At 43.0% G+C, this 15,419-nt stretch overlaps 2 protein-coding genes across 2 annotated transcripts; both read right to left on the bottom strand.

Moving 5' to 3' along the window:
• Positions 1 to 2,687: 2,687 nt before the first annotated feature.
• LOC114391553 lies at positions 2,688 to 3,731 on the bottom strand. Its single transcript, XM_028352546.1, has one exon. It carries the CDS (start codon positions 3,729 to 3,731, stop codon positions 2,688 to 2,690), a length of 1,044 nt encoding a protein of 347 aa, XP_028208347.1.
• An 8,967-nt stretch (positions 3,732 to 12,698) lies between these two features.
• On the bottom strand, positions 12,699 to 13,217 carry LOC114391552. The gene has a single exon (XM_028352544.1). It carries the CDS (start codon positions 13,215 to 13,217, stop codon positions 12,699 to 12,701), a length of 519 nt encoding a protein of 172 aa, XP_028208345.1.
• Positions 13,218 to 15,419: the final 2,202 nt, after the last annotated feature.

Here is a 15,419-nt window from a genome sequence, read left to right as displayed (position 1 = left end):
CATAATAAGGGGAAGCCAACAAAGGAGTAAGTCATGGCAAAATTTGCACAAGATTAAATGGCCTAACTCTCTAAAAATAGTCCCCAGTGGAGTCGCCAACTGTCGCAACCTACCCTTCGGCGGGAGGGCGACGCGTGACTCGCGGGATGCGTGTTCCACGAAAGGAATACGCGCGGAGTCGCCACCAACGTTTATTTGAGGAAAATGTCGGAAAAACCGGAAAAGACGCGATCTACGAACTTTTAAGTGAAAGGTTCGGGAGTTGTATTTACGCGCGGGGAAGGTATTAGCACCCCACACGTCCGTCACAAGGGACGACAGCCTTTAATCGAATGTGCAAACATGACTTTGATTTTTACGTTCCCTTTTATGTCCTTATATCCTTTATACCCTTTTTATATTTTTTCTCTTTTTGTGGTCGACAAGGGTGTTTCCCTTTGCTCCTACGTATTCCTCAATTGGGATGAGAAAATCAGACCTACGTAGTTCTTTCGGAACAAAGTGTTTGGTTAAGTTATTTTTGTCTTTTTTGTAAAATATGTTTTTATTGAACAAAAGGTCATTTAAGGTGTTGGACCATTAAACGGTCTTTTGATTTTGAAAGGAGAGAAACGTTAAGGCGTTGGACCATTAACGACCTCTTGTTTTTGAAAGGAGAGAAACGTTAAGGCATTGGACCATTAACGATCTCTTGGGGTGGTCGACAAAAGTGGGGCTTTTGCTCCTACGTATCCTCAATGAGGAACTCAGACCTACGTAGTTCTTGCAAAAGCGGTAAAGTTACATGTTGATTTTATGCTTTTGAACGGTCCATGTTAACCGATAAAAGCAAAGAGGACCGTTTAAGGCGTTGGACCTTAAAACGGTTTTTAGTGATTTTCGGACAAAACTTGATTTGTGAGTCTATTTTAGTCTTAGTTTCACTTTGGTTATTAATCAATTCATTCAAGGAAACTTCCAAAGAAAAACGTCCGATTGATTTTTTTAATTTATTTTATTCAAAGATATTTTGATTATTTTATTATTATTTTTCAAGATATTTTGATTATTTTATTATTATTTTACTTTTTTTGGTTTAACCGAGGTTATAGCGTGAACGATCGGTTAGATTTCATTTTAAAAGTGATTAAATGAGATTACAACACAAATGATCGGTTGAAATTCATTTTATCATTATTTAGATGAGAAAACGGCTTAAATAAACGGTAAAAGCGCGTTAAAGACGGAAGAAAAGAAATCGAAAATAAAGATGAAAGCTTAAAAAAACAAGAAATGAATTGAAAGTCTCGGATTCGAAAACTTACCCGTTGAAGAACGAAAAACGGATGAAGAACAATGAAGAACGGACGAAAACCTTCACGGATTTGCTTACGGAAACATCTCGGAAGCGTTGCGGAAGCACCTCGGCTTGGATTTTCTTCATGGAAACAATTTTTTTCACCCAAAACAGCTGAAATACATAGTTAGGGGGCTGAGGGATCCTTAGAACAGCCCCCTTCAGCCTTTTTATAGGAAAAAGGGGGAGGAGGTTGCCGCCCAGCTCGCCCAGGCGACCTTAGCTCGCCCAGGCGAGCTGGGTTGCTTCCTCTAGAAGCAACCCAGCTTCAAAAAACGTTCTGGAAGGCCCAATTCAAAATTTCGAAATTGCTATTTGCACGCCCCCAATTTTGATAAGTTCACCCCCCCTCTTTCGTAATTTACGGAAAAGTTACGGAAGCCTTACGGAAGCATATAGGACTTGATTTTCTTCTTTTTTTCTCTTCCGTCTCACCCGTATTAAGTTAATTATGCTTATTTAGAGTTATGGGAATTTTACGGAAGCATTACGGGTGTCCCGGAAGCCCCGGAATCCCATTTTTCAACAAAACGGGGGGTGTGGTGGCCATCTAGCTCGCCCAGGCAAGCTAGGTTACTTCAACCTTAAGCAAGAAATTGCCCAGAAACCTCTAGAAGGGCCCAGATTCGAAAATTACTGTTTGCACCCCCCATTTTACTAAATACACCCCCCTTTGGCTTTTTTTGGTGATTCTTTTTTCGTAAAGTTACGGAAACTTACGAATTTTGTAACGATACTTGTTTTCTTTCCGTAATGTTACGGAACCTTGCGGATTACATAATCATCCCCTTTTTGACTTACGGAATGTTACGGAACCTCACTTAATTATGCAACGATGCTTCCATTTGATTTCTGGCGTGTCACGGAAACTTACGGATTGTGCATCAATATTTTTTTTGGTTTTTCGGCATGTCCTGGAATTTCACAAATTGCCTAATGATGGATGCCAAGCACCTCACAAGGACCAAAGAAAGGTCGCATGTCATCAAGCAAAGGTCCCCGGACGAAATTAGGGTATGACAACTGGTTAGACAGTCCAAAGCATTTACCATTGCTTTCTCCAGTGAAGACTGTGGTGTCTCGAGAATACTGACATCTTCCTTATCAATCTCTTCTACTCTGAAACACTTCCAACCTTCCTGTGGATACTTCATCGCTTTGAAGAGAGAGAAGGTGATCTTCTAATTGTCAATACTCAACTCCAAGTTCCCATTCCCCATATCCACCACACAGTTGGGAGTCAGCATGAATGGTCTGCCTAAGATGAGGGGAATGTATGTGTCTTCTTCGATATCCATTATGACAAAGTCCACCGGAAAAGTAAAGTGGCGTTCCTTGACTAGGACATCTTCTACCACCCTGTACGGCCTTTAATCGAGCGGTCTGCTAGCTGAAGCGTCATCTTGGTAGGATCTATCTTCAGATTCCCAATTCTTTTACACATTGACAAGGGCATCAGATTGATACTTGCTCCTAAGTCAATGAAGACCTTGTTCACTGTCTCTTTTCCTATGGTGCACGGGATGGTAACACTTCCGGGGTCCTTAAATTTCTTGGGTAGCTTCCTCTGTATTATAGCGCTGCAGTTACCCCCTACCACAATGTTCTCATTGTCAATGTATTTCACCTTCTTGGTGAGGATGTCCTTCATAAATATAGAGTATAGGGGCATCTGCTGTAAGGCTTCCCCGAATGGCATAGTGATCTCCAGCCCTTTGAATATTTCCAAGAAACGCTTGAAATAGAGTTCCTTGTTCTTCTTGGTGGGTACCACAGGATATGGGAGATCTTGTGGTAGGGCTGGTGGTTCTTCTTTCCTGGCTTCCCGCGCTTTCTGGCTTTTAGTTGTAGGTGGTGATGCCACCTTCTCTTCTTCTTCTATCCTTTCTTCTGGTGTCTCTGTCCTGTCTTCCTCTGACCGGTCTTCTTGTTCAACCTTACCTTCCTCCTGTGCTTTCTTTTGCCCTCGAGTCAACACGGCCTTGCATTCTTCCTTTGGGTTCTTCTCCGTGTTAGCCCCGAAAGTTCTAGTGGGTCGTTCGGCTTTGTCTTGTGCCAATTGGCCCATTTGAACTTCCAGATTTTGAATGGCTGCATCCGTGCTCTTTTGATGGGATCGTGTTTTCTGGATGAATTGCAACCACAGTTCTTCTATATTGGTGGGCTTTTCTTGCTGATTGGGGCCCTGGCTGGGATGCTGGTATGGCGGTTGGTCTGGTTGTTGATTCCTTTGCTCCTTGTACTGGTTTCCCTGATTCCTCCACCCTGAACCTTGCGTGAAGTTTCTTCCTTGATTGAATCCCGGTGGTCCGTGATTGAATCCTGCTCCCCCTTGGTGGAATCCGGATGAGTTCCCCTGGTTGTAACCCTGGAATTCGCGATTTGGTATGCCCATATAGTTTATTTCACGAGAGGTATCCTGTTGGCTTACACATTGTCCAGGCTCATGGGTTCCTCCGCATGTGGGGCATCTTTCTACCTGCAAAACAGGAGAGTGGGAAGAACTTACCACTTGTAATTGTTGAGGTAATTTGCTGAGGGTTTCGGTAAGGGCTTATATCTGCCTCGTCAACAGCTTGTTCTGTGCCAATGTCGCGTCCTGCATGCCAAGTTCCAAAAGGCTTCTTTTTGTGGGCACATAGCTACGATCACGAAGGATTGCTTGATCATTGGCCGCCATGTCCTCAATGAGCTCCATCGCTTCTTCGGGAGTCTTCAGTTTGATTTTTCCCCCTGCGGATGCGTCTAGTAGCTGTTTCGATTGAGGTCGCAAGCCATCGATGAATATGTTCAGTTGTACCGGCTCGCTGTATCCGTGTGTCGGTGTCTTTCGTAAAAGCCCATGAAAACGGTCTAGTGCTTCGCTTAGGGACTCATCCGGGAATTAATGGAAAGAAGAAATATCCATTTTCCCTTCGGCGGTCTTTGACTCTGGGAAGTACTTCTTTAAGAACTTTTCCACTACTTCTTCCCAGGTTCTTAAGCTGTTGCCTTTGAAAGAGTGCAACCATCGTTTTGCCTCTCTTGCTAGAGAAAAGGAGAAGAGGTTAAGGCGTACCGCATCTTCTGGGACTCCAGCGATTTTTACGGTGTTGCATATTTCTATCTACGAGGCAAGGTGAGCATATGGATCTTCGCTTGGAAGACCATGGAAGAGGTTCCCTTGGATTAGCTGAATAAGGGAATGCGGGTAGGAAATATTGGCGGCTTGTACCTCTGGTCTTGCAATGCTCGTGAAGAACTGAGGAGTGGCGGTATTGGAGAAGTCTTCTAGGGTGACTCTTCGTGCCGGTTCCCCGTCCATTTCAGCGTGATGTGGAGAAAGAGGTGAGGTGTAACTGCTTCCTTCTGTGTCTTGTTCCCTTCTTTTTCTTGAAGCGTTGTTACGCTGACAAGTAGATTCAATTTCTAAGTTGATAGGGACAACGTCTCCAGATGCAGTCCTAAGTCTCATAAAAAAAAAGGCACTACCCGTGCAAGTATGGAAGAAAGGAAGAATAGAAGTAAAGAGGAAATAGAATAATCCAAGAAAGAAGAGTTGGGCTTACAAACTGATATAGTATGGTAATTAAGTGCGAAAATAAAATCCCCGGCAACGGCGCCAAAAACTTGTTGAGACTTTGGCAAGTGTACCAAATCGCTCTTAAGTAGTAAAACTCGGAAGTCCGAGTATCGTTTCTGCAGGGATTTTATTGCACTTGATTAAATACTTCTCAATTTGTAAGTATGAGTAAAGATAATAAAGAAAGAAATAAATGCAGAAATAAGGGGTGGTTACCAAATCAAATAGTTTAAAAGGAAAGACAATTAATAAAGATGCCAAGACCGGACAAACCCAATTGGCCTACGATGCATGTAAATATGATATTCATTACCAATGCACTGGTATTAGTTCAACCCACATCTATTAATTACTTGCCCCTGATGCCTCACGTTGGCAAGCCTATTTTAACTACCTATCTCGCAAATGCCTTTGCGAAGATTTAATAATTAAAATGCATTAAGGTTAAGTTCTAGATGTTGCTTAAATGCATGGGCAGTGGGTTATCATTCTATGCCTAGCAATGCTAACCCAAGGATTCTTTTCTTAAGATGTTATGTTAGGTGTTACCCTTTCCCAAGTGTATAACCCCTAAAACTAATGCATGCATTAATTCTTAAATCCTTATTAGGAAATACACTCTCCCGAGCGAATAAAACCCAAAAGAATTTTAAGAACAATTGCAAGATAACAAGAAAAGAAGTAGAACAGAAAAACTTAGAATAAATTCCCTTTGCATTGATAATTCTTGAAGCACACCGTACATCGTTGGCTTTTTAGGCCTGCCAGGCCCTAGCTAGGGGATTAGCCACTCATGGCCATTGAGGGCTTACAACTGGGGGTGAAAGAAAGAATGGGGATAATAAAAACAAAGAATATAAAGAGAGAAGGGAGAGCTCAGGCTTGGAGTGCTGAGAATAGTGCTCTGAGACGAGATAATGATTCCTTGGGACTGGCTCTCTATTTATAGTTGCTGAAGTGGGCTTTTGGGCCTTCATAGTCGCCCTCAGTGTGACACCTCGCGCTTAGCGCCACTGTTGGGCTGGGCCTGCTTTAGAATTCCTTCTTTCTCTTCATTTCTGTTGCCCTTTTTGCTTAATGTAACCTCATTTTTCGTATCTGCAACCAGAAATTCAATTTAGTTAATTTTTCAACTTTTAATTATAAATAACTGTTAAATAATTAATTTTAAGCCAAAATTTGACTATTTAACTACTATTAATTCACAATTATTTAGCAGTTATCAAAATCCCCCAAATTAAACTTTGCCTGTCCCCAAGCAAACCATGAATAAAAATAAATTTTCAAACAAGTTCTGAGTGTTCCAACACTATCAATGGCTTCAGTTCCTCCTTCTTTCAGTGGTCCCTTCCGCATCTGTCAACATCTCAAAATGAAAGCATACAACACAAGAATGGAATGAATCTTGATCAAATCTGGCTCGCCTTACTTTCCTCACAAGGCTGGTGTTTCCCTCTACTCACAAGTGTCTGGTTCAGTGTTTGCAATTTTACTAACAACCTGCAAGTAAGACTCCAAAGTTTTGCATTTCATCTTAAGTACAGTTATCTTTAGTTACCTTTAGGTGGATCACTAAGGACTTTATTGGCTTGTATTGGGGTTTAGCTTACAAAAAATCATGGTTTTTCTTGGAAATTCAAACTTAGGATTAAGAGAGCAAAAAATTCTAATTCTTCCGAAGCCTTTTTCTTAACCCTTTCATTTTCCCATACCTCTCTTGCTCTTTTGTTTCTTCCCTTTATTTTAATTTTTTTATATAGTTGGGCTTCTAGTTTGTGAGAGGTGTCTTACTATGTGTTGTACTATTGTCTTAGCTACCTATTTTCCAAAATCCCCCAAATTAAGACCTTTATAACCCATTTTTGCTCTCTTATCATTCAAAAGGGTAGGACTATCATTTTATTGGCTCAATGGTTAATTCAAAATAATATATAGGCTCAATCATGGGTGCAAGGGGAAAAAATGATGTCGGGTTGGCTTTTTGGCTAAGTAGCTAAATATAACAAACATGGCCTTGATCATATCCACCTTAAGTAACTATTCTAACAATCCAAGACTGATGCAAAACCAGGAACTTAAAAACAGGCGTTTTCTCTCACAATTAAGTTCACACTCTCACCGGAATTTAAGCAAGTATACGGCATACCAGTTATGACCTTGTTCCATCAGACTAACCTTCCCACCTTGTGCTATTCATGTTCCATTTCCTGACCTGACTTGTGCTTCCAGAACCATAGTTTCCAAGGATTAGTGGCATCTCAAGTGTTTGAACCTTCCAGAACAAGCTCAAAAATTATGATTGCTCAAGTTTATCATGCAATTATTACTCAGAAAACACATACTAAAATACTGATATTATTACTACTACTTCTTTTTTAATACCCAAACAGACCACATAAACGAAACATAAGAAAGAAGAAAACACCAAACATAAAAGAAAACAACAAAACATAAAAGGAAACATCAAAACATAAAAGAAAACATCAACTGCCTCCGCCCAAGTCTGCCCATGGGCCCCAGTCAGCGCTGGCTAAGTCAGCAATGAGGTCTTCATCGACCGCAGGATCCTCAGTGGCTCCAGAAGGCTCTTCCCCCCTGTCAGTGGAGGGCTGGTCTCCTGGCCAGGCAACCTGCTGACGATAAGCCTTTGGAGTGATGAGCGGGGGCTCCATCTGCAGGTGTAAGGACAGCCTGTGCATGTTCTCCATGATGAGCTTCTATCCGACGTGAATGGACCTCAGCATCTGACCATGCATGTCCATGGATGCTGAGGTGGAAGCAGGTGGAGGTCGCGGTCTCTGAGAAGAAGGCTGAGACGGAGGCTGGGTAGGAAGAGGGGCCTCTGATGCCGACGCCGAGGCTCTGGTGCGTGTGCGGCGAGTCCCTGGAAAGGTGATCGATGGATCGGCGGGGTTCCAACATTTCTTCTTCACATAAGCCAAGTTGATCGCAGGGCTGAGTGACTCAAAGATCAGGGTATCAGAAACCACCCCCTGAATGTCACACAGCGCTGTAATCAACGCTGGGAACCCGAGCCTCGAGGTGCTGGACTGGGCAATCTCACTGATCTGCTGCGATATAAAGCTGCCCACGTCCATATCCATGCGGCTCACCAAGCCGTAGATCAAGCGTGCCCTGTCAAGATTAACATCAGATGTGTGAGAAGTGGGCGCAAGATCATAATAAGAGACAACACTCCATGTCTGAGCGAGTGTCGTCATATCCTTCCTCAGCAGCTTCCAGGGGAGATCATCGGCATTAAGAACAAAATGCCCCCTGGAGTACATAGTGTGGCAGCGATGGTGTCAGGATCGGGGTGAGTGCTGAGGTATCTGGTGTATGCTGGGTACTCCTCCCCGTCCTCCAAGATGACTGGGGTGTCGAGGAAGTCATTAATGGTGTCAGCATCAAAGCGAATGATCTGTCCTCGCACCCTGCAGAATCTGGGACTGTGGTCCTCTGGATCATAAAGGTTCAAATAGAACTCTTTCACCAGAGCCACGTCGATCCTCTTCTCTGGTAGGTGAGTCAGCACCTGGTCCCATCTGCGCCTCCTGAGTTCCTGGAGGAACTCGTCGAACATCCTAGGCCCGAGTTCAACATTCCTCTCTGGAAGGATGTTCTAGAGCTGAATGTTGTCTTGGTACCTGTGCCAAGCAATCTCTGATGTAAAGCGGGAAGAGTCCCAGCTGGACGCTTCCCGTGGTGTGGGCACGGCACGACGCTTGCGAGAAGCCATCTGAAAAAAGAAAAAAAAAACAAAAACAACAAAAACAGACTACAGTTAGTAGACATGGGGGTGCAGAAAGTAGAAGGAGGGGGTGCAGTTATGAAGAAGGGGGGTGCAGAAAGTAGAAGGAAGGGGGGTGCAATTATGAGGAAGAGGGGTGCAGAAAGTAAAGTAGAAGAGGGTGAAGAGAGTAGAAGTGGGGGTGTAAAGAGAAAAGCACGAAGGCTGGTGGCCCTAAGGCCCAGCCCCGCGCTTGGCGCCACCCTGCACGCTGTTGCTGGCACGCACTTAGCGCCTAGAGTGGGCGCTTAGCACGTGCATCCAGATGCACGAGCGCGCTTAGCGTGATGACTGAGATATATGAGCGCGCTTAGCGCGACCACGCCCGCTAAGCGCGTGCTTTGTGTCTACTATGGTGCATCCACTTGCGACGGGCGCCCAGCGCATTCGCAAGATGTCTATCTCCTCCCCTTAGGTCGTTGATGGGCTTAGCGCGTTAATACCTGTTCAGAGTTCCAACAGAAAATCCAGATTCAAAACCTACCTTTGTCGTGAGAAACTGCTTGAAAATCACAAGGGAATGTGTAGGTGAGAAGAGGATGCAGAGAGGAAGTGTGGAAAGTGTAAAAGCGCAGAGAAAAGAAAAAGAAATGAAGTTCTGCACTTAAAAAGCCCCCCTGGAGGCAACTGAGGGGTTGGGGAGTTTCGAAAACTCCCCAGAATTTATGACCTGCGCGCTTAGCGCGCATGTGGCCGCTAAGCGCACCAGGGAAAACGTCCCTTGGTTGCCCCTCAGATTTAAAATTCAAAATTTAAAAACTAACCTGGGCGCTTAGCGCGAGGTTGCGCTCTAAGCGCGTGGCTTTGTGCAGCCCACTTCACTTCTGCTATTCGTACCCCTCCTTTTGCTGACTTCACCTGTTGGGCCTTTTCTTTTCGTACGCCCTGTTTGCTGTTTGCACCTGTTGGGCTTTTTTTTTTAACAGAAAAATAAAAGCACTACATTTTTACACTAAATGTTGGGTTGCCTCCCAACCAGCGCTTAGTTTATTGTCTTTAGCTAGACAGTAGGCCCTCTCAAGGATCATTTAAATAGACAATGGTCGTCAATCGCTCTAGTTGTCCTCCGTCATACGGCTTTAAGCGCTGGCCATTGACGATCCATTTCTTCTCGAAGTTCTCTTCTCTAGGGTCCACCAATTCCACTGCTCCATGAGGTCTAACTTCTTTTATGATAAACGGCCCTGACCACTTGGACTTCAGCTTACCTGGGAATAGCCTTAGCCTTGAGTTAAAGAGCAATACCTGCTGCCCTGGCTGGAATTCTCTCCTCTGCAACTTCTTATCATGATATGCCTTCGTTTTTTCCTTGTAAATTCTGGACGATTCATAGGCATTCAGTCTCATCTCCTCTAACTCCTGAAGTTGTAATTTCCTCTTTTCCCAGTATGCATTATTGTCAAATTTAAGCAACCGGAGAGCCCAATATGCTTTGTGCTCCAGCTCCACTGGTAAATGGCATGACTTCCCATACACTAGCTAAAATGGTGATAAGCTGATGGGGGTCTTGAACGCTGTCCTATACGCCCAGAGAGTATCATCGAGCTTCAAGGCCCAATCCTTTCTGGATGATGCAACTGTCTTCTCCAGGATTCGCTTGAGCTCCCTGTTAGAGATTTCTACTTGGCCATTCGTCTGGGGATGATAAGGTGTGGCCACCTTATGTCGGACATTATAGTGCTCCAGGACTTTCTTCAACTGGTTGTTGCAGAAGTGCATTCCTCCATCACTAATCAAGGCTCGTGGGACTCCGAAGCGGGAGAAAATGTTCTTCTTTAGAAACTTGATTACTACCCTGGCATCGTCCTTCGGCATAGCTATAGCCTCCACCCACTTGGAGACATAATCCACTGCTACCAAGATGTAAATATTTCCATATGACGAAGGCAGGGGTCCCATGAAGTCTATGTCCCAAAAGTCAAAGATTTCCACTTCCATGATGTTCTGTAAAGGCATCTCATTTCTTCGCGATATCCCCCCAGTTCTCTGGCATCTATCACAACAACGCATAAACTCGTAAGCATCTTTAAAAAGAGAGGGCCAGAAAAAACCTGATTATAGCACTTTTGCTGCTGTTCTGTCCCCGCTGTGATGTCCACCGTATGATGAACTGTGACAGTGCCAAAGAATGCTCCGTGCTTCTTCCTTTGTGACACATCTTCTCAATACATTATCTGCTCCTGCTTTGAACAAATGGGGGTCATTCCACACATAGAAGCGTGCATCGTGTAGAAATTTCTTCCTCTGACTCCAAGTATACTCCTCTGGAATGACTCCCGTGGCTTTGTAGTTTGCCATGTCTGCAAACCAAGGTCTGGTGGTAACCTGCAAAAGAAACTCATCAGGAAATTCATCTCTTACCTCTGGCTCTTCCTTGGTGACTTCTTCATTCTTTAACCGAGATATGTGATCGGCTACCACATTCTCGGATCCTCTCTTATCCTTGATGACGATGTCAAACTCTTGCAAGAGGAGGACCCATCTAATTAACCTTGGCATTGAGTCTGTTTTGGCGAGCAGGTGCTTGATGGCAGCATGATCTGTAAAAATGGCGACCTTCGATCCTATCAAGTATGACCTGAACTTCTCCAAGGCAAAGACAACAGCTAGCATTTCCTTTTCTGTGGTGGCATAATTCAATTGTGCTTCATTCAGGACCCTGCTAGCATAATAGATGGCATGAAATACCTTGTCGTGTCTCTGTCCTAGTACTACTCCTATGGCATAATCACTGGCATCGCACATTAGCTCAAAGTCTTTATTCCAATCTGGTGCAATCATCACAGGTGCAGTAGTGAGCTTGTCCTTCAGTGTCTGAAATGCTGCTGAACATTCTTCATCAAACTTGAAGGCCACATCTTTATTCAGCAGGTTGCTTAGGGGTCTGGCAATCTTCGAGAAGTCCATGATAAACCTCCTGTAGAATCTTGCATGCCCTAAGAAACTTCTGACACCTTTAATATTCAATGGTGGTGGCAGCTTCTCTATGACATCTATCTTTGCCCGATCAACCTCAATCCCTCTAGCTGAGATCTTGTGGCCCAGGACTATGCCCTCTCGAACCATAAAATGACACTTCTCCTAGTTCAGCACTAAGTTAGTCTCTACGCACCTCTAAAGTACCATCTCTAGGTTCCTCAAACAACTGCCAAATGAGGGTCCAAAAACCAAGGCATCCATGAATACCTCGATGCTTTTCTCCACCAAGTCTGAAAAAATGGCCAGCATGCATCTCTGAAATGTGGCTGGTGCATTACATAACCTGAATGGCATCCTTCTGTAAGCAAAGATGCCAAAAGGGCATGTGAAGGCCGTCTTCTGTTGGTCTCTAGGGTCCACTGCAATCTGATTATATCCCGAGTATCCATCCAAGAAACAATAATACGCCTGCCCTGCAAGTATCTCCAGCATCTGATCCATGAAAGGTAGAGGGAAGTGGTCCTTTCGGGTGGCCTCATTTAGCTTGCAAAAATCGATGCACATTCGCCAGCCAGTGACAGTTCGTGTTGGTATCAAGTCATTCTTCTCATTCCGTACCACTGTCATTCTTCTCAGTTCGTGTTGCTAATTCCCTTGAGATCTGATATATGCCATCCAATAGCTTCCCTGTGTTTCTTGAGGATATCTACTAACCTGCTTTCCTCCTCCGTCGTGAGTGCATTGCTGATTACTGCAGGCTTGTCTTCCTCCAAGTACATAAACTTTAGATGATCGGGCAATATCTTCAACTCTATCTTCTTCTTCTCGGACGGAACTTTCTCTTCTAGTGTCTCAAATTTGGCTTCTCCCTCAGGAATACTGTCTTGTCGATCCAAGTCTTCCAAGCAAGCCTTCAGATCTTTCTCCTCTTCACTGGTTAGACAGTCCAAAGCATTTACCATTGCTTTCTCCAGTGAAGACTGTGGTGTCTCGAGAATACTGACATCTTCCTTATCAATCTCTTCTACTCTGAAACACTTCCAACCTTCCTGTGGATACTTCATCGCTTTGAAGAGGTCGAAGGTGATCTTCTAATTGTCAATACTCAACTCCAAGTTCCCATTCCCCATATCCACCACATAGTTGGCAGCCAGCATGAATGGTCTGCCTAAGATGAGGGGAATGTCTGTGTCTTCTTCGATATCCATTATGACAAAGTCCACCGGAAAAGTAAAGTGGCGTTCCTTGACTAGGACATCTTCTACCACCCCGTACGGCCTTGTAATCGAGCGGTCTGCTAGCTGAAGCGTCATCTTGGTAGGATCTATCTTCAGATTCCCAATTCTTTTACACATTGACAAGGGCATCAGATTGATACTTGCTCCTAAGTCAATGAGGGCCTTGTTCACCGTCTCTTTTCCTATGGTGCACGGGATGGTAACACTTCCAGGGTCCTTAAACTTCTTGGGTAGCTTCCTCTGTATTATAGCGCTGCAGTTACCCCCTACAACAATGTTCTCATTGTCAATGTATTTCACCTTCTTGGTGAGGATGTCCTTCATAAATTTGGAGTATAGGGGCATCTGCTGTAAGGCTTCCCCGAATGGCATAGTGATCTACAGCCCTTTGAATATTTCCAAGAAACGCTTGAAATAGCGTTCCTTGTTCTTCTTGGTGGGTACCACAGGATATGGGAGATCTTGTGGTAGGGCTGGTGGTTCTTCTTTCCTGGCTTCCCGCGCTTTCTGGCTCTTAGTTGTAGGTGGTGATGCCACCTTCTCCTCTTCTTCTATCCTTTCTTCTGGTGTCTCTGTCCTGTCTTCCTCTGACCGGTCTTTTTCTTCAACCTTACCTTCCTCCTGTGCTTTCTTCTGCCCTCGAGTCAGCACGGCCTTGCATTCTTCCTTTGGGTTCTTCTCCGTGTTAGCCCCAAAAGTTCTAGTGGGCCGTTCGGCTTTGTCTTGTGCCAATTGGCCCATTTGAACTTCCAGATTTCGAATGGCTGCATCCGTGCTCTTTTGATGGGATCGTGTTTTCTGGATGAATTGCAGCAACAGTTCTTCTATATTGGTGGGCTTTTCTTGCTGATTGGGGCCCTGGCTGGGATGCTGGTATGGCGGTTGGTCTGGTGTTTGATTCCTTTGCTCCTTGTACTGGTTTCCCTGATTCCTCCACCCTGAACCTTGCATGAAGTTTCTTCCTTGATTGAATCCCGGTGGTCCGTGATTGAATGTAACCTCATTTTTCGTATCTGCAACCAGAAATTCAATTTAGTTAATTTTTCAACTTTTAATCATAAATAACTGCTAAATAATTAATTTTAAGCCAAAATTTGACTATTTAACTACTATTAATTCACAATTATTTAGCAGTTATCAGTCAACCTCTTGCAACAAGTACAGAGAAGAGCCCTTTAGAAGGCACACATTCACCGAGGTGCGAAAGTCGCACGTGGGCGACGTCACGTTTCTTCACAAGGTTTTTCTCTTCTTGGAGCATTGGGGCTTAATCAACTTCGACACTGTCCCACCTTCTTCCCATGCGGATGAAGAGTATATGGAGGAGGAGTATTGCAAGGTTTGCTTCAAAGAAGGCGCCCCCAGTCGGTTTTCATTTTGAATTTTGAATTTCAAATTTCGATTTGAGTGCAAAATAGTTGGTTCAGTTATTTTGTTTTATGAAGTTTGACTTTTTTGTATTTGGTTTCTGAATTATGAGATCTGGTTTCAGATCTGCAATACCTGTGCTTGTGAGTTTGATTTTTGAATTTGTATGACTTTTTTTATTTTTTTCATATGTGTTTCGATTTCAAAGTGAAGAACCCTACTTACGCATCCATCACGTATGGGATCTTTCTCAGCATGGATTGCTCCACTATTCACCGAAGTCTCGGCATGCACATCAGCTTCGTGAGGCTAGTTTGTCATGATTTGGTTTCAGTGGTGAATCAGTTTGTAATTTTTCTATGTGAAAATTGTGTGTAACCTTTCGAAATATGATTTTGTGGTTGATTCTGTTATTGGGAGTGTTGTGTGTTGAACAAGTGGCCTCAAAAACTTAAGAGGGGGTGAATTAAGTTTTAAATAATTTTTTCGATTAACAAGTTTCAATTCCCTTTTTAAAATATTTGTGATAGATTCAAAATATAACAAATGAAGAAGCAATTAATTCGATAATGTTCTTCAATTATGCAAGACAAAATAAGTGCAATAAAAATAACCGAGATAAGAAAAGATAGAATTACAATCTCATTTTATCCTGGTACAACCACTTCCCGTCCCAAAGTCCAGTCCTCAAGCAACTCACTTTATATTTTCCACTATCTTTGCAAACTCTTTACAACCTTTGAACACACCTTAGGATCCCTCACCGTTGTCTTCAGGATTCTTACAATTCTTATTTAATTTATTATTAATATAAAATAAAATTTGTCTTGTTTTTTTTTTAAAATTAAATCAAAAGTTCCCCATTTTTTAATATAAAATAAATTTTGATTTCCGTAAAATTCTAATAATGTTTTAAATATAAAATTATAACTTTAATTGTACTAATTATAATAATCATAATATAAAATACTTCTACAATTAATAGAGTGGAAGAGTTGAAATTACTATTTTAGTGTTAAAATGGGAGGAAGAGTTATATATAAAGATATTATTACTAATAATAAAGTGCTATATTAATTTGTGAAATTATAGTAGTAGCAATTTGTGGTGGTTTTTTTTAAGACTTGACATGAAAATTCTAATTTTTTTATGATCAAAGATCAGGTCATGCGATTTAACAAGTGACTCACTGATTCAACCATTCAG

This window comes from Glycine soja, chromosome 17 (genome assembly GCF_004193775.1).
Source record: "Glycine soja cultivar W05 chromosome 17, ASM419377v2, whole genome shotgun sequence".
Lineage (NCBI taxonomy): Eukaryota > Viridiplantae > Streptophyta > Magnoliopsida > Fabales > Fabaceae > Glycine > Glycine soja.
The sequence above is the reverse complement of the archived record's forward strand: the minus strand, read 5'-3'. Positions and strand labels throughout refer to the sequence as shown.

Coding starts and splice junctions, on each gene's coding strand:
- LOC114391553 (XM_028352546.1), bottom strand. CDS start 3,731: ATGGGCATACCAAATCGCGAATTCCAGGGTTACAACCAGGGGAACTCA.
- LOC114391552 (XM_028352544.1), bottom strand. CDS start 13,217: ATGCCATTCGGGGAAGCCTTACAGCAGATGCCCCTATACTCCAAATTT.